The sequence below is a fragment of the Melospiza georgiana genome, chromosome 21 (assembly GCF_028018845.1).
Source record: "Melospiza georgiana isolate bMelGeo1 chromosome 21, bMelGeo1.pri, whole genome shotgun sequence".
NCBI classification, from domain to species: domain Eukaryota; kingdom Metazoa; phylum Chordata; class Aves; order Passeriformes; family Passerellidae; genus Melospiza; species Melospiza georgiana.
The window spans coordinates 10,447,994-10,475,323 of NC_080450.1; the positions used below are offsets into that span (position 1 = coordinate 10,447,994).

Here is a 27,330-nt window from a genome sequence, read left to right on the forward strand (position 1 = left end):
GACACTGCAGGGGAAGGCTGTCATTTCAACCCAATTTTCATATCACATTTGCACAAAAATTTCCAGGCCTTGCCAGCGCTTTCCACACATTTGTCAAATCCCAGCCGCTGTCCCAGTGAGTGAGGCTTCTCCTGGCACAGAAGCGACGGCTGTGGGTGCTGATGGAGGACGTGGTCCTGGATGGGATCTCTGTGTTGAAACGACGACTCCTTGCCCTAGAAAACAGACAGCAGAGAGAGCCCAGTGCCACCTGTGTGGATCCAGGGGGTTTGTGCATTGCTGTGGGTGAGTTTTACTGCGTGGTACAAGCCTGCAGCCCCTGGTGCTGCCCCTTGCCCACGGAGCCCTGCTCCCCTCACCCTGCTGTGCCCGGGGTGGGGGCAGAGGGCTGTGCCAGCCCCTGCCAGCAATGGCAGCGTGTGTCCTTGGAGCTGCTGCTTGGCTGGAGAGGGGGAACAGGGGTTGGGAAGGGAGAGAGAGGGATGCAGGGAAGGAGGAGAAGGGGAATGGTGGGAGCTGCCTGGGAGTAGCAAAGCATCAAGGGAAGAAATAAACATTAATCCCACAGAAAAGTGTGCATCCCTGTAGAGCATCACCAAACGCTCCCCTCCATACTCAGCTCAGTCAGTGGCACTGCCCCAGGGAAAGGGAACCCAGTCTCTGGGGCACAGAGGTGTCTGCTCTCCTCAGCCCCAAGCCAAAGAGTCCACCAGGAGCAGTGCAAGTGCTCCACCTCCTTGGAAAGAGTCCAGGATGCAGCTGGACAGAGCATCTCATCTGGTTACTGCTGCCCTTGGGCAACAGATGCTGATTTAATTCACTCACGAGTGAATTTGATCCAAACTTTTGCAACCAAATCATAGCAAGCATAATGCAATATCTTTCTCTTTTAATTATATTAGGCTGGGTAGTGTTGGCTAATTGAATCTGGGACTCTTGCCTCTTAATTACAAAAGGTCAGGTGCTGTGAATCGTGGGCAGGTGGCACTGGGACCACTGGTGATGGGGAGGGGCTGAGGGCTCCTGCTCTGTGAAAGACCTCCTTTGGTAACGAGTGAGCGACTTCTGGACATTTTCCTTCTTTTTTTCTTTTGTTCTCTCTATCTCATGAATTTTAAGTCAGATTACAACAGAAGTGTTACTGCGAATTTCTGTGTGGCAGAAACAGGTTTTTTTTTTTAGTTGAAAAGAATCTGTGAGGACTTTGGCTGCCTGCCTCGAGCACATTGATGGTAAAAATGTGGATTTTTAAGAATACGCTGGGATGAGCAAGTGACCCTTAAAAGTGGTGACTTCTGACACCCATGGGGTGGGGTGCATGGGGTAATCACCCGCTGTGTGGTCACGAACCCCATTATTAATCCTTTTTCTCTTAAATATCAGCTCTGCTTGGTGAGAGGAGAGGGCAGAACCCTGAAGGCCAGCTCTGTTCCCAGTAAATATTTACCTCACGCAGTGAGGGCTGTGGGCTCAGCGCGACACTGGGTGGTGGCAATGCCACCTCTGCCCCTGCTTTCAAGCAGTCTCCTCCTCACCTGAACTGCTGGCACTGCTGGCCAGGGACCAGCACTGTCTCTGATGCTCCCCCAAAGCTGCTTTGCCCCTTCCCTGCCTGCCCTGCAGCAGTGAGAGGCATTCAAAAAAGCACCTTCTGCTTTTGCTAATTGAAGAGTTTCCCTTTGTCAGCCTCTCGCTCAAAGGAGGGTCGGTACAAAGCCATAGCCAGCAGCACTTTGTGTGCCTCTGAAAATCCCATTAGCAGAAGAAAGAGCTTGAATTTTCATTCAGCTGGAAAAAAAAAAAAAAAAAAAGAGGGGGGGAAAAAATAACACCCCCCCAACCTTCTGATGTATCAGCTGCACATTAACATACTGCCCTCGGCACTGCTGGGGTGCCTGTCCCGGGAATATTTAATCAGGGAGAAGTGTTATATTGGACTGAAATGTATGTGCTTCAGGGAGAAATGTGCTGATAAGTGGTCTGCAGTTAAATTTGGGGTAAAAAAACCCCTCTGTCCTCATCAAATAAACGCCCCTCAGCCTCCCTGGGTCCCCCTCCCTCTCCAGCTGTTTCCCTGCCTGCAGATGTTTGTTCCTGCAAGACAAGTTGGGATGTGGGGAGGGCAACCCTGAGTTGGGAGGACAGGATAGGATGGAGGGACCTTCACTGTAGCCACGGTGGGCAGCATGGGGGAGCCTGGCAGTGCCAAGGTGGGAGGTTCTGGCCCAGGGTAGCATGTCTGTGGGCAGGTTGGGGCTGCTGGCTGTGCCATGGGGACCTTCTTGGGGTACAGATGTGGCTCTGGTCCCCAAATCTTCCTGCTGGCCACAGCTGGTGCCCTGTGTGGGGCAGGTTGTGGCATTTTGGGGGGTGCACTCTCCTGGCTTCCTTCCACTTGCAATCAGTCACTGGTACCAGTGCCAGCACTCTGATGATTATTGAGGGACATCTGAGCCATGGTGCAGACTGTGGCATGCCAGGGAAGGACGGGGTCTTTGGTGCCATCCTGTGCTCTTCCATTTCAGCCTTTGCTCATCCCTCTATGCCAGATACGGGGCTGTGGTGGGCTTGGCTCTGCTCAGCTGCCCTGGGTGAGCATTAGGGCTGTGCTGAGTCTTGGACAGGGAGGAGGTGAGATCAGAGTGGCTCCAAGCTGATGCCCACCATGGTTGTGTGCCCGTCTCTCTGCTTGCCCAGGAGTTTGCGGTCCCCAGCCAGCATCAGCAGCTGCTTAGTGGACCAAAAGCCCCCCCAGCTGGGATGGAATGTGTGGAGGACATCCACATCCAGTGAAGGCTCTTGTCCACTGCCACGGAAGAATTTGAATGGATCTTTGACTGTCTGGGGACTTGTCCATCTGTCTCCGCAGGTCCTGACCCAACCAACCCAGCTGTCCTGGGACATCCTCACTTCCCTGCTGCATATCTTCACAGCCTGTACAGGTGACATTCCTTCTGTCACCCCTTTGGGATCATTCAGGGTCATTTTAATTCTTTATGTTCCCAAGGGCTTTGCAGCTCCTTGCTGGCAGAGCCCTGGCCATGGCTGGTTCTGCTGGGGAACCTTCCCAGGCCCCCAGACTGGGGATTCTCTTCAGCAGCTGCCCCTTCTCCTGGCTGCTCTCCATGCCTGCCCCCACAGGACTATATTTAGGCTAAATATCCCAGCCCATAGCCCCACCCTGACAGCTGAAATGTCTGTCCCAATATCCTGTAAACATTTCTCCCGATTAAAAGATCCAGATTGTCGACAACCAAACTGTGACTCAGCCCCATGTGGTTTTCCAGGAATTCACCCAGGATGGGTGGCAGGAGCTGCCAGCCCCAGGCCTGTGTGCCCTGGGTGGAGATGCACCTGCTGATTCATCCTCACCTTCCTCTTCCCCAGGCAGATAACGCTACAGCACGGGCTCCTCAACACCACCCGCTGCTGTGTTGCAGTGAAAACTCTCGTCTGTCAAGGGCCATGCTTATTTTCCTGGAGCAGAGAAGCTGCTGCTGGCACTCAGGGAGGAGCATGGCCCTGCTGTCTGTGGGTTCTGGCAGTCGAGAGGGTGTTTTTCATGCTAGGCTGGAAGATAACCCCATCACCACACTGAACCAGTGCCTGGATTTCCCATCTCTGTGCTCCTGGAAATGCCCCCAGAAGTATGCAGGAATTGGGTACCAGGTTTGAACCATCCCTATGGGGATGTGCTGCAGCAGCACACTCTATTCTGCCCCAAAAGTGCATCCAACATCTGTCCGAGCAGCTCGGCTCTTTGAAAATTGCTCTGAGAGGCAGGAGGCAGGTAGGGATTGGGCTCTGCTGGCCCTCCCTTAAAGGCTTTTAGGCTGTTCATTAATGGTTTTGGCAGTCTTGATTTGGATTGGGAATGAAAGTTTAAGCAGTGGCTTCGAGGAAACACCCCTGGGATAAGCTGAGACATGGTTAATAGAAATTGTAATGTTAAAGTGCTTTTCTGTAAAACGCTAGGAGAGGAAATTAATGGTGTGGAGTTTTTTAGTTTTTTTCTAAAAGTTGATATAATTCATTTTAATTAAATGTTTTAATCCATCACATCAGCACTCAGCACTCTTGCCATGCAACTTCCATTTTAGAGTGGTTTTCAGATCCACTGCAGCCACTGATGGCAGCATGGTGAGAACACCTGCAGGTATCTCAACGTGCAAACTCAGAGAGTGCCTCATGTAGGGAAGCTGCTCTGCTCCTGGCCTCAAAGACCAGGAAAAGCTTTCCAGTTCAGATGTTGCTTCTTGTGGATGCGCCTCTGGGTCTGCTGCCTCCTTGACAGGTGTGTGCAGATGGTTTGAGAGGGTCAGCATGCTGGTGATTCTGCTCAACTGTGTGACGCTGGGCATGTTCCACCCCTGCGAGGACATCGCCTGCGACTCGCCGCGCTGCAGGATCCTCCAGGTACAGCCCCAGAGCTGCTGGGAGCTCAACAGCAGCCCCAGGTTGATGTGGAGAGGGAAGGAGTGAGCTGATCCAGCCACGGTGGTGTGGTGTCCCAGGACGTTGGTTCCTGCACTGTCTGTCCTGTGAGCACTTGGGAAATGCTGGTTTTGGTGCTCAGATGAGAACGTGCAGCGCCGTCAGGCAAAGCCCCTGCCAGGCTGTGCCAGCCCCAGCCTAGCCAAGCCTTTCTTGGAGTGCTTGGGGAAGGCCAACCATCTAGTGGTCAGTGAAAGCAGAGCCCAAACTATGCTTGTCCATTCTCCTGGCACTATGGGTGCTGTTGGACCATCTGGGCTGGGCCCTGGACCACAGGGCTGCTCTCAGCACAGCTTCTTCCCAGGGATTTAGCTTTTAGAGATGCAAGAGGAGACCTTGCTAGACTCAGCTTTCTAATTCCCTCCCTTGGAGCAAATGTGCAGGAGCATCCCTCCTCCCTTCCTTTCTTTTGCAGAGCTTTGATGACTTCATCTTTGCCTTCTTTGCCGTGGAAATGATCGTCAAAATGATTGCACTGGGGATTTTTGGGAAGAAATGCTACCTGGGAGACACATGGAACCGCCTGGACTTCTTCATCGTCATTGCAGGGTAGGTCTGGGGAGGCAGGTCCCCTTCCTCCTGAGTCTCTGTGTTGTCATTTATGGCTCTGCTCAGCAAGCACTGGGTTTGGGGGAGCAGCTGGTGAGGGCTGGGGGCTGGCTGGTGCTGATTGTTGGCGTTGTCCATCCCAGCTTCCCTGCAGGGATCACTCCTGAGCTGCAGCTGCCCCTCTGGTGCTGCCGGTAGCTGGAGGGAGAGCTGATGCTCAGTGCACGGGCAGAGCGGGGCAGGATGACAAAAGTTGTTTGTGGTGGATTTTGACCAGCCTGGGGCTCCTTTGCTGGATACTGTGCTTGGCTCTCTTCCCTCCAGCCCACCAAAGGTTTCAGGTTCCATGGTTGGAGTGGGCAGCTGGGAGCATGGAGAGCTGTGCCAGGAAGGATCATTCAATGAAACATGCACGATTTCCCTCATTATTATACTTTTTTTTTTTTTTTTTCTTGAGGGAAAGTGATCAAGTTCGCCTTTCTGAGTGTTTTCCTTTCAGAGGCACCTGGTTTGAATTAAAGGGTCTTCCAGCATCTGAGAGTCTCCTGGCAGAGGCTGCAAATACACATGGAAAGTCCTTGGCCACTGGCCACTGAGCTGAGTTTCTTAGATACACAAATTTCTTGCTGGCCCTTGCCTCCCTCCCTTGGCCCCAAGACCCCCAAGACTTTTGGGAAAACAGTTGGGGTTTGCCTCTTTTGATAGAGCTAGGGATCAAATTTACTAGATTTTCTTGGAAAGAAGCAGAGGCCCCTCCCAACTTGTTTGCCTGGCATAGGTTTGGTGTCCCAAAGAAAGGGGCAACAGCCCCTTCTTGTTTGGTCCAAGAAGGGACATCATCTTAATGAGTTTTGCTTATGGTCCATTGCTGGCCTCACAGGGACATGGCCCATGCCTCTGCTAATCAGCTGGGAGAAGTAAAACAGAGGTTCCAGGTCTCTCAGTGCATCCTTGGCTTGAAAAATTCATTGTTTCAGAGGTGGAAAGGTTCAGTGAGCTTCAGACCCAAGAGCTGTATTTGTCCCCATAAACCTGTCTTCTGCAGGAAGCCACAACCTCCTACTTTCCAGCCCCACAAGCCTCTGGCTCCTCAGTTAGGAGAAGGTTCAGGGTTTCCTCTTGAAATGTCTGAGCAGTGTTAGGGACAGCAGTGATGGGATGCTGGACCAAGAGGGAGCCACAGGTCCAGTTAGGTCTGGTAGGGTTGTAGACACCAGCAGCACATCCAAGGGATGGAGCTTGCTAAGCCACCTTTTTTTCGTCTCATTTGTTATGTCTTATAGTGGAATTAATTGTGATGAAGAGCCCAACCCAAGCAAGGCCTGACATCCCGTCCTGGGAAGCATGGTCACAGATGCTGGGCTGTTCCAAACTTCACTGTGCCAGGGCACTGCCACCTTGCCCTCCCAGCCTGGTCCTGCCTTTGCCCATTGATCTTCCAAAATCTTTGGAGCCAGACTTAGCCCTGATGTCATTCTGTGGGGACCCACCATGATGGGACCTCACTCTAGAGGGACACCAGCCAGGACCATTCATATTCCTAAGCCAAAATATCACGCTTTTCTTTGCTTAAGCAAAGAGATCTCTGCACAGCTGCCGCACCTGGCCAGGTGTTTGCATATGTGAGAGTTATCTCCTTCCTGGGCAGAGCTGCATCGCGGCACAGATCCCCCTGCAGCAGCTGCTCCCCCATCCCCATCATGCAGAGACATTTTTTTGCTGCAGGATTTTGCAGCAGGGCAGCCTGACCCTCTCGTGCCTTCTGCCAGGTCGGCTTTGCTTCTCACTAAGTGATGGCTCTTTCCTCCATGTGCATGAACTGTTCCCATCTGGGCCCCGTCAAAACCAATTCAGCTGGCAAAGGACCTAACTGGATTTAAATACAAAGCAGAGCCTCTCCTCCTCCAGCACTGCTCCCTTTTGCTCCCCTTTTGTGCCCTTTTGCTCTTTTCCAATCCTGGCCCGTCCATCCTGGAGTGCTGCATCCTGCTCGGAGCATTGCTGCAATCCTGGGGAGCCTGCTGAGGGCCAGGGAAAGCTAAAGGGGCTGCAGGAATGGGACACTGCTGAAGCAGAGAAAAGAAAAAAAAAAAAAAGGACTCAAGCCCTTAGTAGACCTAAGATATTGGTAAAAAATACCTATAGTGTTTTTACCTAAATGCTGCAGGGTCAAATCCCAACCAGACAGAGGGAAATTCCTCAGGTAGTCCTTAGTGCAACTCTTTGGTTGCCAATGGGGCAAACTACCCCAAGGAGCACCCAGGCCATGGTGCTCACAGCAAGGAGCAAGGGATGAGCAGGGCTCTGCATGGAGGAGTCCTGCATCTGAGCAGGTGTCAGGAAAGAAGCCAGAGCCAAACCAGGGGTCCTGGAGAGTGCAGGGCAATCCTCAAAACCCAGCTGGGTTTGCTTAGATACCAGATAAAGCAAGTCATGTTTTTAATGGAGGTCTCACATAAGGGCCTCAACCTGATTCCCCAGTGAAATTCCAGGGGAGGAGACTGAAGTTTTCCTGTGGTCCTGGTGACCACAATGAAGCAATTCTGTTTCTGCATTCACATTTTTTTCTCTGCCCTTTATGTACCAGAGATGGGGGGAGGGAAGCAGCAGCACAGTGTGAGCTCCCCAGCACCAAGCAGGACCCTGAGCTCCAGCTCTTCTGCTTTCCTTGCCCCTTCCCTTCTCACGGGCTGCAGAAAGTGATGTCAGGGGAGAAGAGAAGCAGCAAACTACATCTGTGGGGCTTTGGGTGGGAAAGCATGTAATACTGGGACTGAACACTCTCACAGGCACAGCATCCATAGAAATCCTTCCCAGCCACCACCAGTTCAGAACACTGCCCACCCCACAAAAATCCCACCTTAGAGCATTTCAGCTTCCCCATTCTCTGAGAACTCTCTAGATCTGACAGGGGTTATCATTGTGGAAGAAGCATTTTTGTGCATTTTCGCTCCAAATCTCCCTCCCTCTTGTCGTTCTGGGAGAGCCTCTTGGATGCTGTCCTTGCTCCTGCCGGCCACTTCTGTGGGATGCCATTAAGTGCTTCTCATCTCTGTTAAACTGTCCAGACCAATCTCATGAACTCGTGGAGTGTAAATGACTTCTTTGTGACAATGTAATGCAATTAGTGCTAATTACAGAGTGTGTAATGTCTGCAACACATCTCTGTAATTACAGTAAAACTTGCCGGAGATGAGAATAGTGCTGTATTATCAAAACTCTGCTTAGGGAGACATGGCTTAGGCTGGAGGTTACAGAGTTGCATGGGGAAAAAAGTGATGAATGGCATAATTATGTTGCATTATTTTTAGAGGAGGGCATTTGGGGAGTTTGCTTGCAAGAGAACACTTCTTTGAAGGTTAAAAGGCATTGCAAGCAGCTCTTGCCCTCTAAAGATGATTAGATATCATTCTGACCTCTCCCAGCATAAGACACAGATGCACTGAGGATGGATGCTTGTTTGCATCCCAAAATATGCAGAAGATGCTGACTGGGGCTTGGGCTGGCAAGCCAGAGCTGTGGGATGGAGATGTGCCCTGACTTGGTGTTTCCCTGGTCACTGCAGGACCCAGCATCTGCCATCCTCCCAGCAGGGCACAGGAGCACCCTCCCTGCTCAGTCTGTGGGCAGAGCAGAGCCACAGACTGAGGTCTCCCTTCTGCTCAGCTGGAGCCAGCCCTAGCCCCACACTTTGCTGCAGTCCCAGCAGCTTGCAGGAGCACAGCTTGTTCTGGCTTTGTCCAGATAAGGACTTCCATGGCCTCTGCATTCGTGTAGATCGACATGGACTTTAAGCCATCCTCATCAAAAAAACCCCATGGTGTGATTTTGGAGTTAGCCTGTGCAGGGCCAGGAGCTAGGCTTTGATCTTTGTGGTTCCCTTCCAGCTTAGGAGATTTTATGATTCTATTTTATGATTCTAACCCCAAAACAACAAAAACCCCTAATGGTTTATTGTTTTCCTGTGAGAGAGCTTTGCACCAGGGGATAATTTGGAGCTGTCAGAGCTCATGGGATTCCTCTCTGCCTTCCTGTGCCCACATTCTGCTCCCCACCGAGCAGGGCTGTGCATCATCCCCTGCTTGAGCTGTGTGGGTCTGTGGTTACTCCAGGCTCAGTCAGTTGCTTGGCCAAGACTGAGGAGCCCTGTTTGTGCTTTGCTCATTGTAATGGTAACAAGCCTCTTCAAAGACTTTGTAGGAAAGTTAAACACTTCTGGAATATTTTGCTTACGATTGAAGAGGAGCTGGGGCTGGAGGTGGTTGGCAGGCTGCTTAATTCAGGAACAGACACCACTCCTTTCTCTCTTTGCTTCCTGAACATTTCTATTGTTTGTTATGATATTTTTTCCCTCTCTGTGGAAGGCTGTATTAAACAGTGAGCTCCACTGAAGCCTTCATAAACAACCTTAAGGATGTCTTTCTCCCTCCTGGTTTTGAGCATTGAATTTCAGGGATGAAATAGGCTGCAGGAAGCCCTGTTGTGTTCATAGGTGACAGGAGAGAAAGGGATGACACAGCCCCCACTCCATCCCTGCTCCATTTAAATCTGGATGGGGTCTGAAAAACTCTTTAGCTCAGAAATTGGAAGGAGGGCTCTGGTGCCAGACGGGTCTCTGCAGGGAGCTGTGATCCCATAGCTGCAGCAGCCAGAGCAAGATTCCTGCTGGGTGCTCTTGGTGAAGCTTCCAGCATGTTGCCTTCATCCCGCAGCGCCAGATCGCTCCACGGGCAGGCAGGGCTCCCCTGAATGGCATTTTAGCTGTACAAGGCTGATCAAGGTGCTGTTTCAGCTCCCTGGATCAGACACGGGGAAGAAAGAGCTGGTGTGGGACTGCCTACAGGAGCCCCTGCTGCAGCTTCCCACTGCAAAGGCTGATTTTCCCCATATATTAGTCTTTCATCCCTTAAAAACAAAACTCACAGGGAGGAGGGATGAACGCTGCTTTTTCATTACCTCTGCCTCCGTGGAGCTGTCTGACCTGAGGAGCAGCACAGGGGGCCGTGGCAGCAGTGCCCTCCGTGCTGCCTGGCACCCGAGCGAGCCCCGGCGTGCAATTGCCCGTGTGAGAGGCTGATTTGCACACACAATTACCCAATGTGCAGCCACTGCCACGGCCCCTCTGGGCCACAGGGAAAGCTGCACCAAACCTTCTGCCAGGAGCCTGGCCCTCTCCTGGGCTTTCCAGGATGGATCTGAGTGTCCTGGAAACTGGGAGCCTCCTCCACGGCCTCACTGTGTCCTGACTAATCCCAAATTAGGCCCTTTGTGCTCTGAGCAGAAGTGCCAGAACATCAAGCCAATACTTGTCATCATGAACCTCCAGGACTTCGATATCTGGGGCTGAGCTGTGCAATTTAATGTTTTAAGTTACTTTTGGGTGGATAAAGGGTAGCCAAGACCTGGGCACAGAGGAAATCCATTGGCTGTGGATGCTCTGTGCTGCCTTCCCACAACCTTTGGAGCAAAGCATCCCGAACAAGCTGCATCCCTGACTCACAGAAACCTGCTGGGTAAAAGAAAGCACTCAGCAGTCTCCCTCGCAGCTGAGCTGACTCAAGTCCACCTGTGAAAAGCCTAGAGGTTTTTTTTTTTTAAGTTTTAGGACTTTTAAAAAGGTAATTCTTTAGTTTCTTTCAGTTCTTGAGCTGAACTTGCTGCTGCTTCAAAAGCCTCATTAGTCAAGTGTCCTGGCTGGGACACATGGTGCAGCCAGATCCAGCAGGCTGCAGGGTTCATGCTCTCTGTGTGCTATTCTTTTTCTTCTGTTCAGCTTGATTGAAATGAGTATTTTTAAAATTAGGCAACACCCACGAATGCGGTGAGACTCGCAAGGCTCCAAACGCAGCCGCTGAGTGAAAGCAGAGCACAGCTGAGCTGGCGAGGGCTGGGCGAATTCTCATTCCAGCTTTCTGAAGATACACCACCTAAATAATTTCTCCTTGTCTTTTCCAGCACCGATGGCTTAACATCACCCACTGATGGCTGTGCTTTGTAGATAAAGGGTGTCTGTATGCCCAGTTTTGGAAGCGTTTTAACGCTGAATAAATCTCAGCCTATCTCTCCCCAGCAGCGCAGGGCTCTGAGTGTTCAGGGGGTGGGCAGCTCTCGGGGTGGCCCTGCCTGCGGCCACTGCTGCTTTGCCACCGGTTCCTCGTGTGACCTTGGTCACATCCCCTGGTTGTGCGGCACCCCCAGCACCCAGCTGTGAAAGGGGGGAGCTCGGGCTTTCCTTGGAAAGTGCCCTCAGCAGAAACTCTGTGTGACTCTGCCGGGTTCTCACAACATTCTGCTTCCTGAGCCGGATTGATCCTGGAGATGGGAGCAGAGTCAGAGCTGGGAGCAGGGTGCTTCAGAGATGCAAGGCTGGCTAGGTGTGGGAAGGACTTGGCTGGAATTTCTATGCTCCAGAGAGTTAGGGACTCTCTGGATAAGCAGAGCCCCTTGAACCCTTTCTGTGATGCCCTGAGCATCGCTTTGGAAAGCCCTTTGCCTCAGGGTTGCTGCCTGGCATTGCACTCAGGCAATCCTTCCTGGTGCGTTGGGCTTTACACGAGAGAAACCCCAGCATGATCACTGTCTCCAGGTGGAATAGGAATGAATTTCTCCTTCCTGGTCCATCTTGAGCCATCCTCGTTGCCTGTCAGCTGAGCTCTGGGAGTTTTCCTGCTTGGAGAAGCATTTGCCAAAGGTTTGCATCAGCTCCCTCTCTGCCTCCCACTAGCAGCCCGTTGTATGTCTGGCTTTGCAGATGCTCTACTTTTATTCTTAGAAAGTCCTAAATATTTCCGCTTTCCTTCTGAATAACTCCAGGGATGGGGGTTGCTAATCACCCTGACGAGCTGTGAATCCATCCTATTTAATGCTGAGTTTCTTTCTGAGCCTTTAACTTGGCTGGGCACCAGGTTGGTGGCAGCGGTGCTGACAGGCATCATGCCTTTCCCTCTGAGCAGAGATGACATTTGAATTGAAGCTTCATCAGGAGCCTTTTACACTGCAGATTTCCAATGCATAAATGCTATATGTGCTGGTAAATGTACCTGTCACCTCACCAGCTGGTGACATCCTGACATTTGCTCTCCCCGAGTATCTTCCCTTGCCAGGGATGTGGATTGATTCTTCCCGTGTTTCCCCTTGCCTTGGGAAGTGACCTTAGAGCTGGGGACTGGTGGTGTTCTCATTGGACTTGCTCTTTAGTGACTGAGCTTTACTGACATTCTTTTCTCTAATACCGAGTTCTCTCAAGGCACTTGAGAGAGGTTACCAGCAAGGTGTGGACCCTGTGCTCTGTGTCTGGGGCTGAACTTGGCAGTGCTGTAACACCAGTTTTGGCAGCAGTGCCCAGCAGCATAGGCAGGAGACCACCTTCTTGCTCCTGGTCTTGGTGTTCAAGTGTTTGCTTGAGCCTCTGGGTTGTTGTTCGGCTCGTTCCTTTAAATTTGGCATAATAATTGTTCTTTAATAAGTTAAATCAAAATGTATTTTACAGCACATCCTTTGCAGCTTACAAGCACTCACATCTCTGGAAGTGTGTCTGGAGCTGTCATTAATCAGAAAATGATTTGTCTTGGTGCATTTAACCACGTGCTGCTCTGAATTTTGCTGGCAGCCTCTGTTTTAATAATGGATGAAAGAAAAGCTGTATGTTTGATATGGGATTTTTACCTGAATTTTGCCAACCACACAGAAATCTTTTGGAACAGCAAGTGAAACTTGACAGCAATGAAACCACTGCCCCTCTCCTCACCTTAGCCAAAGCTTGCCCAGTGCAAGGAGTCCTGTGCACTGAGGAAGGGACTGGTTTTCTATTCCCAGGTCAGGTGGGATTTTGTGAATACATTGCATTCCTTTCTGGTTAGGGGCTGAGAACAAATTCGTAGTATCCATACGTGCCTGTCCAACCTCCTGGGGCTGTCCCATTGCTATGGGGGTCAGCTAAGCAGAGTGGAATATGTTGAGGTTATTTGAAACGTAGATATGGTTTGATCATCATCATCATCATCATCATCATTCTCATTAGAGCCTATCAGGTAAAGCCTCACTGCATTAAACACAGAGTTGTTTATATGAGGGCTGGAAGGGGAGCCTTCCCAACCCTGGGGCACCCTCACCTGCTGGGGGCAGGAGGGAGGAGCGGGGTTTGGCTGATCACAGCAAGAACAGAAGCCTCCAGTGTGCTGCAGCAGGGCAAACCTAACGCAGCATGGATGGATCCTGCAGGATTTCCAGCAGGGAGGAAAGGGACAGCACTGATGCCTTGGTGCAAGGACCAAAACCTCTTCCAGAAACTTGATGCCTAATCAATCAATTCAGACCAGGGCAAGCGTGGAGGAAGGTTGTGACTGAGAAACAGAGAGCCTGTCTGTGAGATGGGGCTGGAAGAACTTGATTTGACTTTGCAAAATCAAGGCTGAGAGGAGATGTGCTTTGTCCTCCGTAAATAGATGGGTGAGTAAACACCAGGGACAAATAACAGCTAGAGAAGCTACTTTAAAGACAGTGCTGTTGTAAGAACAAATAGGTATGAGCTTGTCCTGAATACATTCAAGCTGGAAGTTAGGCTTCTAGTCATTAGAGTTGGAGAGAGGGAACCACCCAGCTTGTTTGGAGATGGAATTTTTGGAAGAGATCAATATGCTGTGGTTGCCTGTGGTAGTGGGAGCCTGACTGTCCAGGGAGCCTCAGGGCTGTCTTTCTTACCTTTGCCTGGCTCTGCCTCTTCAAGAATATTCTGGGCAGAGCTCTTGGATCTTCCCACAGCCAGAGAGCAAAATCCTGAAGGTGTTGTGACTGATGACTCTGTTGTGCTTGAGCAAAGGTGCCATGAGAAGAATGAGGGGTGCTGGGGCACCCCAGGAACGTGCAGCCATCCAGGTGCATCCTTAGACTAAGTCCTGGGAATGTTGCTCCTCTATCTCCTGAGCTGGGGAATAACCAGGACAGTGGGAGCACTGGGAGGTTCCTAGGTCCAGGTTGGCCCCATTTTTTTGTCTGCAAGTGTCACCAGTTTTGGTCCCACCTGCCAAGGGTGTCTGCTGAGCAGAGACAGCAGAGCTCAGTGTCCTGTGCTGATCATCTCCTGTGTCCCACAGAGGGTTCTGCACCAGATGTTCTTCCTTTCTGGGCTGTGGTGGTGCTCAGCACAACAAACTCAGATTCATTACAGTATCTGTAAAATTGATAAAAGCAGGGCTATGCCTGGAAATTTCCTCTCTGGAATGCGCAGGGACTTTCAGAAGCTTCTGCCTGGCCCTGTGCAAAAACGGTAACCAAAGTGGAAGATAGAGGGAGAGGGAGAGATAGAGAGGGAGAGATCTGTGGCTGTGTGAGCTGGTGTATCACATTCCCCCTCACTGACTTTATCCTGACATGCAAACAAGCCTTAATTAATTCCTCGGGCAAACTTTCCTGATGGGAGAGATGCAGTAACAAGTCCCTCTGTGAGTGGTTGGCATTTAATGTTTGCTTTATGATGTTTGATAATCTAACATTTCTGCAGCGGATCCGTGACACTGCTCCGTGGTTGTGTCTTTCCCAGGATGCTGGAGTATTCCCTGGACCTGCAGAATGTCAGCTTCTCAGCCGTGCGCACCGTCCGAGTCCTGCGGCCGCTCAGGGCCATTAACAGGGTCCCCAGTAAGTCACATCCTTGTTCCTCACTGTTGGGGGGCTCGGGAGTCCTAGAACGTTACCAGAAGTGTCTAGTAGCTAGACTTTGATCCTACACAGGAGACAACACCTGTATGAGGATAGGAGGATTTCACTGAGTGAATGGTGAAGGGATAAGTTAATTAGAGTGTAAAACACAGGGTTTAAGATTTCTGTACAGGGGGGTCTAAAGAAGTAAGATAGAAGAATTGGGGCGTGTCCTATTCTTCTTCTTCTTCTTCTTAGCCTCCATCTTCTGTGGTGATGTTGGCACTTTGGTATTGGTTATTACTAGAAGTGCACTGGTCAATAAGGGTAAAAGGTATTGGAGAAAAATTATAAATATTGTATACATAATTTGGAGTATAAAGATAGGTGACCGCCCTGGGGGCTCTCAGTGTGCTCATAGCTGACATGCTGTGCAGACCTCTGTTAGGCCAAAAGAAAATCTGTTAGATAAACAATTAATAAACACCGAGACCGAGAAAAGATCTGAAGTCTCTCCTCGTCCTTTGAAGCGCCGGGCTGTCCAAGGCCATCCCTGGGCCTTTCCAGGTCACCTAAACAGCCGAGAAACCGACATGGCATCAGAGATGAGTCTATGAGTTATCCAGGACTGTCTCAAACACCTTCCTTTCTCATCTGGAGAGGGTCTGAGGAGGCTGCTAAAGGGCTGCAGGTGACAGGGACTGACTGAGCCAACACCTTTGCCAGGCAGTGCAGGCAGTGGGGTCTGAGCCCTGCTGGTCCCATCCTCCCTGGGATACTCCATCCTTCCCTGGAGAAACTGATGTGAGGAACTCTTGTTGTGCCTGAAGACAGTGCTCTGGGAGGTGCTGAAGACTCTAGAGCTGGTCCTTATAGCCCAAACCCCCAGCACCTCCAAAGCAGGCCTGGGTGGGATGGGCAGTGACTCTTCAGTCCTGGTGTAGCAGGACATGGCCCAGGGCCTCAGCCCTGCTTGAAGCAGCAGTGGGTGCATTGCCTGCTGCTGCATGGCAGCCCAGCCCCACGTAGCATCACAAACTCTCCCCATGCTCCATGAGACATTGAGCACAGTCCCTCTCAGATGCTGTGTGAATCAGGTGTGGGAAGTGTAAGTACAACTGCACCAGGAGCATTCCTTCTCCATCCTGGTCCAACAATCCTGGTCATCAAATCCAGTACTATTTTAGCCAAATTAAATCCAAGTCTGCACTCCCCTATCTGAACTGGCCCAATACATCGATGAGAACTAATCAGCTTCAGTTCTCTATGCTGATGCTGGAAGTGCCTGGGATCTATTTATTTTCCTGCTCCTGACTCTTGAACTTAATCTGGCCGTGCTGCTGATGTTTCAATCATTACAGAAGCTTCAGAATCCTGTTTGCAGTGGTTGTTTCTTTTTTTTTTATCCCCACCACTGAACTGGCGGACAGCTGAATTTATCCACCACTGTCTAACTGGGGATGTAATTCGCTTAATGTGTTTTGAAATCCTGGGTAATTTATCCTGTCTTCTCTGCAATGTAGCTGCAATGGGATAGAAAGGCAAGGTATGAAAAATAAAAAATGAGCTTTGTTTGATGATCAATGCAATCACCACAGAAAGTAATTTTAGTTAATTAGGAGTTGATGCAGGATGTTTGTTCCTGGTAAAAGAGTAGAAGAAAAACCCTGAGAGAGGAGGTGACAGCATCAGGATAAGAGAAAAAAATCTTCCTGAAGTATCAAAGTAAAGGATGCAACAGTAAAGCTTTCTTTAGATAAAAGCCAATATAAGCAAGTGAGAGAGTGCAGAACATGGGGAAAGAAACAGAGTGAGAGGTGAGCAGAACATTACACAGATGTCAGATGAAATAAATTTTTTGTGTGTAAATGTCAAATTGAAGTCACCATCAATTTGCCCTTGTTACAGAACTGGCTGTTCCTGAACTTGTGAGAATTAACTGCCAAGAGAGTCCTGTATTTTAAGGAAAAGAGGACATTTAGGGTAGATGAGGGGAAATAGGGAGGGAAGGGAATTTTGATATATACTGAGTGGAGAAAGAAATACAATTGAGCAAAAGAGAGCATCAGAATTTAATCTGAGGGAAGAAAGGAAACATAATTGCTAGAAAACTTCAGAGAAGAGGACTTCAGGAGCAGGGAAGGTAGGTCTGGTGTCCAGGAGCAAGGCATGAATGAAAGAGCTTGTTCCAGAGGCTCTGGGGGGAAGCTAAAGGGGATGGGAAGCTGTGACTCTTCACAAGCCACATGTGGGTGATGAGAATAGGAGGAAAATAATAGAAGGAAATACAGGTGTAAAAGTATCAGTGGAAAGGAGAAGGTCAGGAGGACATAGCTGGAGCAGGAAAATTCAACATAAGCTTTTCCCCTTTGCCTCAGGTATGCGCATCCTGGTGACGCTGCTTTTGGACACGCTGCCCATGCTGGGGAACGTCCTCCTCCTCTGCTTCTTCGTCTTCTTCATCTTCGGCATTGTGGGAGTCCAGCTGTGGGCAGGTTTGCTCAGGAACCGCTGCTTCCTCCCTGAGAACTTCAGCATGTGAGTCTGTGGGCAGCACCAGCGTCCCCCCAGCCTGAGGGAGGCTCTCCCTGCAGGATCTGCTCTGTACAAAAGCCCTTCTCCCCTGTGAATGCTCCCTGCTCCTAAATGCCACCATCACTCCTGCTTGGGCACGCACAGCGGGTACAGAGCGAGCTGTGACAATTTGCCATTTGCGTTTGCAGGCTGTCCTTAACTCTCAGCTGGCACTTGAGAACCCCTCTGATTTCCAAAGGCCTCCAAAAAAGCCCTCTGAGAATGGGAGTTCAGGCTTTCTAAATTCAGCATATCATTAACGTGTGACCTTTTCTGTGTGGAGATGCCCAGGTCTGAATCCCCTCCAGCAGCTGGTGGTTTTTATTGCCACAACTTTTGTAGTCCCACCTAAATCCCAGGAAAAACTAATGGAACTCCTGTACATTTTTAATGCTAGATAGTTTTCAGCCTCAGAGCAAGAGATAGTCCCTATCCCAAAGTCTTAATTTTTACACATCCCTGAATTTTAAGGCTAAAATAATTGTTGTGATCAGTTTGCTGCCCTGATGTAACACTGTTTGAACAGTGGTTGAAATACCTGGTAGCTGACAGCCTCTTTCAGGGTTTCCATGCCTGTTCTACCTAGCTGCCTTTTCCCACCACCTCCATCGCATCAAATGCTTGGAGAAAGGCAGGTGACTGCAAACCCTTGATGGCTCTGCCCAGTTCTGCCATGCTGGTCACCTTTCAGTGGAGTGCTGACTCCCCAGGGATCTGGCTGGATTCCCACCTGGATGGAGGAATCTTACAAGCCCAAAGCCTCTTTTCTGTACACATCAGGACCATGTTGCTGCTGCTGCTGTGGACAGGCTGGCACAAGGCACCTTCCAACTTCTCCCACCCACCTCCTAATCAACTCCCACCCCTCTTGCAGGTCATGCCCTCAAAGGGTGGCTGGAAATGACATTACCAGGACATGTCCCTGTTAAGTAAATGTCAGCAGAGCAGGGGGACAGCCTCACCACCGAGAAAATCCAATAGAGCCACAGGTTTGGGTGCTGTTTAATTGAGCCAGAATTCCAAGGCTTTAGATAGGCTTTGAAGGGTATTACAGGCAATTCTGCAGGAATTAACCAGGCTGAACTAGGCTTAAAAATATCTTTGCAAGCTTTAGTGGGAGTCCTGGCAGCATTAAGGACATAGTGTGTGCAGAGCAAGGAGCCAGGTTCTGACTGGTCATGGGTTGTTTCATCTCCCTGAAGAGCATTTTTGCTTGGTTTCCTGTGGTAAGGCCACCCTCAGAGGGAATTTAGACCTTACCTGTGAGCTGAACTGACATGGTGAAATGCAGATGAAGTCCCTGTCTCTGATTTTTAGGAATTTTGGGAGGTCCTTGTACATAGAGTCTTCCTAAATGATTCTCAGCATCTCCAGAAGGGCAGGACACACAGGAGCTTAAACAGACTGATTTCCATCTTACTGCAGCAAAGATATTTCAGAGAAGCCCTGTCATGCTGAATCCTTCTCTTAGTCTCCCAAAGTCAAAGCCAGAGTGCTTCCAGAGGGAGTAACTTTTAATAATGCCTTCAAAGGGATTTCCAAGGGGCTGAGTGCCCTGCCTCAGTTTCTCAAAACCCAGTTAAGGACATCAGTTCACCCTGTGGAGCTGCAGTACCTCCAAGGGGACTCCTTTAAAAAATAGCTTTAAGATCCAGAAAGGCAGATGTCAGACTTCTATGCTGGTACAGCTGTCTCTTTGCCAGATTGCTTGCAATCAGTGTGCAAACCCAGCCTTGTCTGGACTCTTTCAGCCCCTACACGGTTGATTTGGAACGGTACTACCAGACAGAGAACGAAGATGAGAATCCCTTCATCTGCTCCCAGCCCCGGGAGAACGGGATGCGCTACTGTCGGAGTATCCCAACGCGGAGGGAAGAGGGCCTGGAGTGCACTCTGGATTATTACTCCTACAATGACACCACCAACACATCTTGCGTGAACTGGAACCAGTACTACACCAACTGCTCTGCTGGGGAGCACAACCCCTTCAAGGGAGCCATCAACTTTGATAACATCGGCTACGCCTGGATTGCGATATTTCAGGTGAGCCCTGTCTGCCAATTGTCACAAGGTGGGCAAACAGCAGCTCCTGCCCTCACAATGTTCCCAGGGGCTTTGTAATTGTACTCCTGGGGGCTGCTTTGTACTCGTGTGCACCTACAGAGTAGTGCACAGGTGCTCAAAGTGTTAGGGATACAATATGATGCCTATTTTGAGAATGCCTCCACCTCACATGCATGGACAAAACCTTGTGGGTGTGCAGTCTGATGATGCTGGTGTGGGGCAGAGCCTAGAGACTGCTCTTCTTTCTGCAAAATGCACTAGTGGCCCTTAAGTCCAGATGGAAAAGGGCTAGATTCAGCCTGGGCAGCTGGTAACGTGGCTGTTGGCATTGGGAGGAGCAGGAGTTGGTTCCTCAGCATCCTTTTCTGCACCAAGACCTGCTATGAGGTGTCAGACATGACCCAGCCAGAAGAAACATTGCCTGTGCACTTTATTAACTGAGCCTTCAAGAGTTTGTTTTCCCTTCCTGTCTCCACCAGGTCATCACGTTGGAAGGCTGGGTGGACATCATGTACTTTGTCATGGATGCACACTCCTTCTACAACTTCATCTACTTCATCCTCCTGATCATTGTGAGTGGCCTTAGGGGAGCAGGGGGCATCCTCCTGGCATTTGGAGAGAGCAGAGTGGAGTCACCCAGAGGAACAGGGCAGAGGGTACAGTGAATATAAAAGCTGAAGTAGCAACCAGCCTGCTGGGAGAAACCCAGATTCCCTATGGAATTGTGCTGCAGCTGCATTTAGCTGCAAACATGAAGAAGGAAAGAGATGTGCTCAAGCAGTGGTAGATCCACTTCTGTTGTTTCTGCTGCTTCTTCTCTTCTTGTGCTTAGAGAGCTTTTCTCTCTTGCTTACCCCCTTGAATTTAAGTTTTAAAGTAGGCAAATTTCACCTGCCCAGTTTCTGAGTAGAAAAAAAAATTTCACCTGCCCAGTTTTTGAGCTAGAAGGGGAAGAGGCTGCCCAAAAATTCCCCCATAATGCAGAACCCATCTGGCTGGGTCCTTGGTGCCGTGGGGATGTTACGGGAAAACAGTCCCAAAGTTCAGAGAGCACATTAGGAAAGGAGGGAGGAGATTACTGCCCACAGCCCACCCACACTTCACAGCATCATCTGAGACCACCTACAAAGGAGCCAACAAAGGGTTTCTGTGGGGTGGGCTTCATGATGGGCTTCATCTATGCAAGCAGAATTGTCTACAGTGACTGGCTGAGCTCGTTGTCTAGACTCCCTTTATCGTCAAGGGAGAAAAATAGGTGCTTTAAGGGGGTGATTCATCTCCTCTGAAGGTAGACATCCAAAATAAATTAGATGCATTGCAGACTTGATGCGCCTATTTCTTGCTTGACTCTAAAGGATCATTAGGTACCTCACTCAGATGTAGCTAACTGAGATGAGTTCTTGTCTTGCTACACAATTGTCTAAGTCCAGAAAAATAGCTGCACATGGTCAGTTAGATCATTGTGGGGATTTCTGCTCCTCATCAAACCAGGACTCAAACCCTGACGAGAAAGTAGACGGTTGTTTAGTCCATGATGCTGTTTTTTTCTGTTAGCTTCCCCAAGAGAGAAGCAAACCCTTGCTCTCAGCCTCCCCAAGATGACGAAGAGGAAGAGCAAGCAGTACTTTTCCAGATGCCGTGCGAGTAACGTTAGCAGTTTGTGATAGCCCGTTAGCACGTCAGTAATTCCCTGTAACCCAGGCTGGGCTCTGCAGAAGGCAGAACCTCATGAAACCCTGGTTGGAAAGAAAATCTCCAAGCTGTGGGTACAGGCTGCTGATGCCCTTGCATAACAGTCACCCGCAAATCCCATTAGCAGGGGAAAGGGATCTGCTCGCAAGCTGCCCACACACTGGCAGAAAAACGCTCCTATGAGGAAGGCGCAGCGCATTCATCGTAATGTCACTAATTGTGATAATTACAACTGCTGTCTGTGGAGAGAGAAAAACACCATCTTAAAAGAGCAAGAGATTTTTGTCAAAATAATCTTCTCTTGTCTTTGATCTCTGACGTCCTCCATGGAGGGCTGGCGTGGGAGTCCCTGGGGTGAGAGCTTGGGGGGTGAGGCAGCGCAGTCAGTGGTCCTGGCTGGGTGACACAGAGGGTGGGCTTGGCTGGGGTTTGCTGCTCTTCGTCCTGGCAGATCTGTGTGGTGCCACGGCCACACTGAGGTGCCTGATGTCCCCTGCCCCCTTAGGTGGGCTCGTTCTTCATGATCAACCTGTGCCTGGTGGTGATAGCGACGCAGTTCTCTGAGACGAAGCAGCGTGAGAGCCAGCTGATGAAGGAGCAGCGCGTGCGCTACCTGTCCAACGCCAGCACCCTTGCCAGTTTCTCAGAGCCAGGAAGCTGCTATGATGAGCTCCTCAAGTACCTGGTTTACATTGCCCGGAAGGGCAGCAAGCAGCTGGTGAAGGCCTACAGGGCAGCAGGCGTGAGGATGGGCTTCCTCAGCAGCCCCACGAGCAAGGCGAGGGCCGAGCAGCATGCCAGGAAGCGCCGGAGCAGGAAGAGATCCTCCGTGCACCACCTCATCCACCACCACCATCACCACCACCACCACTACCACCTGGGCAACGGGAACCTGCGAGCGCCCCGCGCCAGCCCGGAGATCAGCGATGTGGAGACCAGCTCACTCCACAACGGCACCAACCGCCTGATGGTCCCTCCCTCAGCACCCAATTCCCTGGGGGCCCCCAGCGCCTCTCCCAGCAACACCGAGTCTGTGCACAGCATCTACCATGCCGACTGTCACTTTGAGCCGGTGCGCTGCCGGTCATCCCTGACACAGCCCAGCCTCGGTTTGCCAAGCCCAGAAGGGATCCCCAAGAACGTGGTGGGCAGCAAGGTGTACCCCACAGTGCACTCCAGCACCTCCCATGAGATGCTGAAAGAGAAGAACTTGGCGGAGGCGGCGGTGGGTGCTGGGAGCAGCACTTTGACGAACCTCAACATCCCACCCGGGCCATACAGCACCATGCACAAGCTGCTGGAGACACAGAGCGCAGGTGAGCTGGGATTGGAGCTACATCTAGGGCCGCTTTCCAGAAATATGATTTTTGTCCTAATTTTTTCTCTCTCTGAATTTTTGCAGGGTTCTTCTCAGTCCATGTTACAGAGAAAGGTGATGGCTTTCCAGGTGAGATGAATAGGAATCTTATGACCTACCTAATGCCTCTTATAGCCAAATTTAGGAGGGAGGTTTCATCCTCCCAGACTTCATATCTACAATAATCCAGGGCATTTGAGGGTTTTCAGTGAATCCATTTTCTTTGCAATCCCCATCTCATAGATTAGAAGAAGAGTACAAGAGAGCTGCAGAGGGACTTTGACAAGGACATGTAGTGACAGGAAGGGGGGAATGGCTTTAAACTTTGCAGAGGGTGGGTTTAGATTACTTGTTACGACAAAATGCCATTATTTCTCTCCACTCCTAAACCATTTACAGGGAGCATTTCCCAAATCCTGTACTCCCAAAATCAGCTAGAGCTTGCAGATGGACACCTTCCAGATCTGGGTCCTATCACACACCTGAGTACTGTGTAGCTGTGCTCCTGTGGGACACAAGGCTTGTGGAGATTGAGTGTCTGCTTTGTGTGAGTGCTCAAGGACAATCACAGATGCTGAGTATTAAAAAACTGTGATTTTCTCAGGAAGCCTGTAAGAGTCAGACATCTTTCTTGGATCAGGGATTTCATATCTTCACTTGAAGAAAGTGAAGATATTTTTCTTTTCCCCTCCGTATCCTGAAGTTTGGGAGTTCAGGACAGTCTAGTCCAAAGACTCCCAGCCTTCAAGAAGTGTTTCTGGCCAAGATTTCCCAGGCAGTCAGTGCCTTTTCCACCCCACTGCAATGGCATTGACCTTTCCAGACAGGAGCTGTGCAGGGAAGAGACCAAATTCTTCCCCCAGCGCAGTGCTGCCCAGAGACTGAACTCACAGAACTGGACTCTGAGTTGGTTTTGCACTCTCACTGCTGGGTGCTGCCATGCAGGAGTCAGGTGCATGCATTGCCAGCTGGTGGGAATTTTGGGGAATATCCCACTGGTATTTCACCCAGGATACACCTGGCAGCTGCCACCGAGGCCAACGTGTGGAGAGGGAAGCCAGTGGTTTTGGAGCATCAGCAAAGGGAACAGGAAAGAAGGCTGCTAACAGTCCTCCTGATAATTACAGCCAGGAGCCTGCCAGGACCGGGGGAACCGATTGCTTCCTCCTTCCTGTGATGGCTAGAGATGTAATGAGGTGCGCTCAGGGTCCACGGCTGGGGCGATATCTGTCTAGGGGCAGCAAAGAGAGCTCCATAAACAGAGAGAAGGCACTTGGGAAGCCCAGGTTTTAACCCAGCAGAAGCCCTTTTCCCTTTAGGAAATGCCTGTCACGTCAGAGGTTGGTGCTGATGGGGAGTGAGGGTTGCTTCCCGCAGCCCCCAGCCCCAGCTGCCCAGCTGCCCTTTCCCTGCTCTGCTGGCATTTCAGGTCCCTGCCAAAGCTCCTGCAAGATCTCCAGCCCCTGCAGCAAACTGGATGGAGGCTCCTGCAGCCCCGAGAGCTGCCCCTACTGCCTGGCGGCGCTGGGCGAGGCCGAGCTGTCCGACAACGACACGGCCGACTCCGACAGCGACGGCGTCTACGAGTTCACGCAGGATGCGCACTACAGCGACCAGCGAGACCCACAGCGGGGCAGAGCCCGGGCTGGGAGGGCCCACCTGGTGCTGGCCTTCTGGCACGTGGTGTGCGAGACTTTCCAGAAGATAGTGGACAGCAAATATTTCGGCCGTGGGATCATGGTGGCCATTCTCATTAACACACTCAGCATGGGGATCGAATACCACGAGCAGGTGAGTGCTGTCCTGGCAGCTCCTGGTGCAGGGGGGTTGCAGATGGAGTTATGAGTCTGAATTCATCTGCTGGTGGGATGGTTTGGGGTGAGAGGAATTAAAAATCTCTGGGAAGGGTCCCAGAATGGAATAAGGCAGGCTTTTTCCTCTGAGTGTGCTTCCAGGTTGCAGCAATCACCTTGACTTGTACCTGGTTAGGGGAGCTCCTGCATCCTAGCCCTACCAGGGATGGTCAGCACCGTGCTGAGACCAGTGTCCCCTAGGCAGCACCAGGTGGTGCTGGGGTCTGTGGTGAGGGAACCAAGGCGATGAGGCAGTCCTTTGCCACCAGGTCACTGTGAGCCTGGCAGTGCTTAAGGTGCTGCCAGCACCTGTGGGCTCTGTGGGCTCCGTGAGCTCTGGGGTCAGTGCAGCTGCAGGCAGAGAACTACTGAATTTGCACTCCTTGGAGAGGAGGTAAAAAATGGCTTTGCCTCCTCAGTGAACGCTCCAGCAGCAGCATGATGAGTCCAAAATAGCCTCATCACTGGCTATCCCTTTGCTCAATTATCTGAGTCCTTGCAGGCAGGAGAGTGCCTGTGCTCCAGCCTCTCGCCGCTTGTCACCTGGCAGAGCTTTCCCTGTATATAGTCATGAAGAAAAGGAGTTGCCATGTTCCTCTTGAAACATCTCCATGATGTTCCATGACAAGAACTCTGTTTTCAGAGGGTTTGCATGCCGTGGCCTCACATGAGTTTTGTGGCTGCTGCTGAGGCCTGCCTGGCACGGTGTCCTTGATCCTACCTCAAGCACGTGTCTTGGGGCTGCAGGTGCGTGCTTCCTTTGGGGTGAAGGGTTTATTAGTGGGGATGCTGGGATGCTGCAAAACCTTGTTATAAAGCACTCCCATTCTTGAGAGCTCCCAGCACGTTGTTTCTGCTGGGATGTCAGAGCTCTGGGCTCCCAGAAAGACACAGCCACCCCTGTGCTAGCACCAGTCTTGGCTGAGAAGCTCGTCGCCTCTCAAGTCGTGGCTGCCCTTTTCTCCCCTCCTGGCATGTTTCCTGTTTGCTGGGTGGCACACAGAGGTGTTTCTCCCCCAGCTCCCGGTGGAAGCAGTGGTGGCTGTGGATCAACTCCCAATTCCCCTGTCATCCTGTGGCGTTAATGCCTCAGTGACCAAGTGCCAGGGAGATGTGGCTGTGCTCAATGTGTCTCTTCCAGCCAGCACCTTCCCCCTGACGCCCTGATGCAGTCTAGCTGGCTAGGTGTTGTTTTCAGTTCACAATGAACAGTGGTGCACTCCAAAGTCCTGCTGGTTTCACCTTCATTTGCTGCCCTTGTTGGGAGCTCTGCGGGGAAGCTTGAGTGATTCTACCTTTATTTAACAATCTTGGGAAGATTATCCCAAAGAAGCTGGGAGGAGGTGGTTCACAAAAACCAACAAACACTTTTATTCCTACCTTGGCTGAAGGGTGAAAGCACATCCACAGTGTCTTTGCTGCATCTGCCCAAGGGGCAGACTGTCAAAGCTTGCTGCTCTTTACCAGGAGCGTTTTTGGGAGATGCTGGTGTGGTCTCCCATGTGGGGGAGCAACCCCACTGGGGATAGGTGCCTGAGTAAGCTCCCATCGTCAAACACCCTGAGTGCAACACAACGCCTTAATTCTTTGCCTTGGGAGAAGTGGGGTAGGAGGTTTCTGGTTTTTGCCCTGGCCAGTGGTGAGTCCCAGCAAACATCTGGATGACAAGAGGCAGATTTTTGTGTGGTTTTTGGGTAACAAGGGTGAAGGGAGCTGATATGCGTGGGGGTACTCCAGACACCGTGGGTGGTTGCTTTCTTTAATGGTATTTTGAAGCTACTATCGTTCCAGATTCCTTTCTCCTAGGCACTTGGAAGGAATAGCAGAGCTTGTTTTTATTAGTTCATCTTCTCAAAGTGGCAGAAGAGAACAGAGAGGTGTTTCTTTGTAACCTCGTAAGGCTTGGAGTTGGCAATTTCACAATCTGACAGTTATGAGAGCAGGAATTAGAGGGGCAAAATGTTGGACCAGGCCTTCCTGCAGAGATTATGAACACTGAAACATGATTTTTGTCTTTTGGAAGAGCCTTTCCTAAAAGTGTGAGTGATCAACCATGTCAAATTTATCTTTACTGACTGATGTTTGCAAAGATGTGAGGGTGCTTGAAGAGTACTTGACTCCGTGACTTTCTATATTAAGCTCTCTGCTTATTTAGACAGTATTTACCTCTTGGGTTTTCCACATGCTGCCCTGGCCACAGTGGGCTATATTAGGGTAAATATTTTAAGGGCCTATTTTAAGGTGTCACGTCAAAACCTTGTGTTGTTTAGAGGCCCCTTGGCAGAGGGGCTGCTCCTCTCTGAGAGGAAGGACAGGCTGGAGGTTACCCAGAAAGGAAGAAGGAAGATGCCCACCCATCTGGCCCCAGCAATGCTGGGTGGGATTCAGCAGCTCTGGGACCACCAGACCATCCTGGACTTCAGACAGGAGCTGGTGAGCTGAGCTCCTCATAACAGCCGGGGAGAAAAGTCTGCTCCTCTGGAGGTTTGACATCTCACCTTGGGACAGGCAGCCTGGAGGGACCTGAAAAAATCTTTTAGTCCCTTGTTTAAATGACAAGGCAACCAGAGTAGGCCTGGTTGTGATATTTAAGATGATAGTGGTTCTTTGAAGGCTCATACAAATTAGTGGGAATTGGGAGTGTGTTGAAAGCACTGGCCCCCACCTCTTGCTGCTTATTTGCATTCGCCCATCAGTCAGCCTGGTCAGATTGAGCACCCATGGCCAGGGCTGCTGGATGAACCTCCTCTTCCACCCAGTGCTCTTTTCCATAAGCCACCTTCCACTGTAAATTGTCAACACACATTTTACCATCACATGGCTGAAGCTTCAAGAGCTGGGTTTTCTCTAGGCCCCTTCTGACATGAGCTGACTTTCTCACTCAACACCAGGTTGTTGCCACATGGTTCCTGCACATGCCTGAGCTGCAGGTACACCTGACTGGTTGTAATTCTGTATTTCCTCTACACCCCACCCATACAAAACCAACTCCTGCTGTTTTCTGGCTCTAGGTGCAGTCAGAGGGAGCAGCACAGTGTGAGGTGCTTGCAGCACTTGCCACGTTGCGGCTGCTGGGCAGCAGTGTGAAATTTTCCATCAGGGAAATGACAA

The 27,330-nt window shown here is 50.7% G+C and overlaps 1 protein-coding gene across 13 annotated transcripts in view; it reads left to right on the top strand.

The window, feature by feature from the left end:
• The window catches only part of CACNA1G (calcium voltage-gated channel subunit alpha1 G), a 148,418-nt gene that overhangs the window by 42,187 nt on the left and 78,901 nt on the right, over positions 1–27,330 (top strand). For all 13 annotated transcript variants that reach the window (XM_058038608.1, XM_058038616.1, XM_058038617.1 and 10 more), the window contains exons 2-10: positions 4,305–4,416; positions 4,910–5,043; positions 14,582–14,679; positions 17,058–17,217; positions 19,005–19,296; positions 19,797–19,889; positions 21,515–22,325; positions 22,412–22,456; positions 23,796–24,157. In XM_058038608.1, the coding sequence (XP_057894591.1) occupies positions 4,305–4,416; positions 4,910–5,043; positions 14,582–14,679; positions 17,058–17,217; positions 19,005–19,296; positions 19,797–19,889; positions 21,515–22,325; positions 22,412–22,456; positions 23,796–24,157 (2,107 nt within the window). The remainder of the gene's footprint in view (positions 1–4,304; positions 4,417–4,909; positions 5,044–14,581; positions 14,680–17,057; positions 17,218–19,004; positions 19,297–19,796; positions 19,890–21,514; positions 22,326–22,411; positions 22,457–23,795; positions 24,158–27,330) is intronic.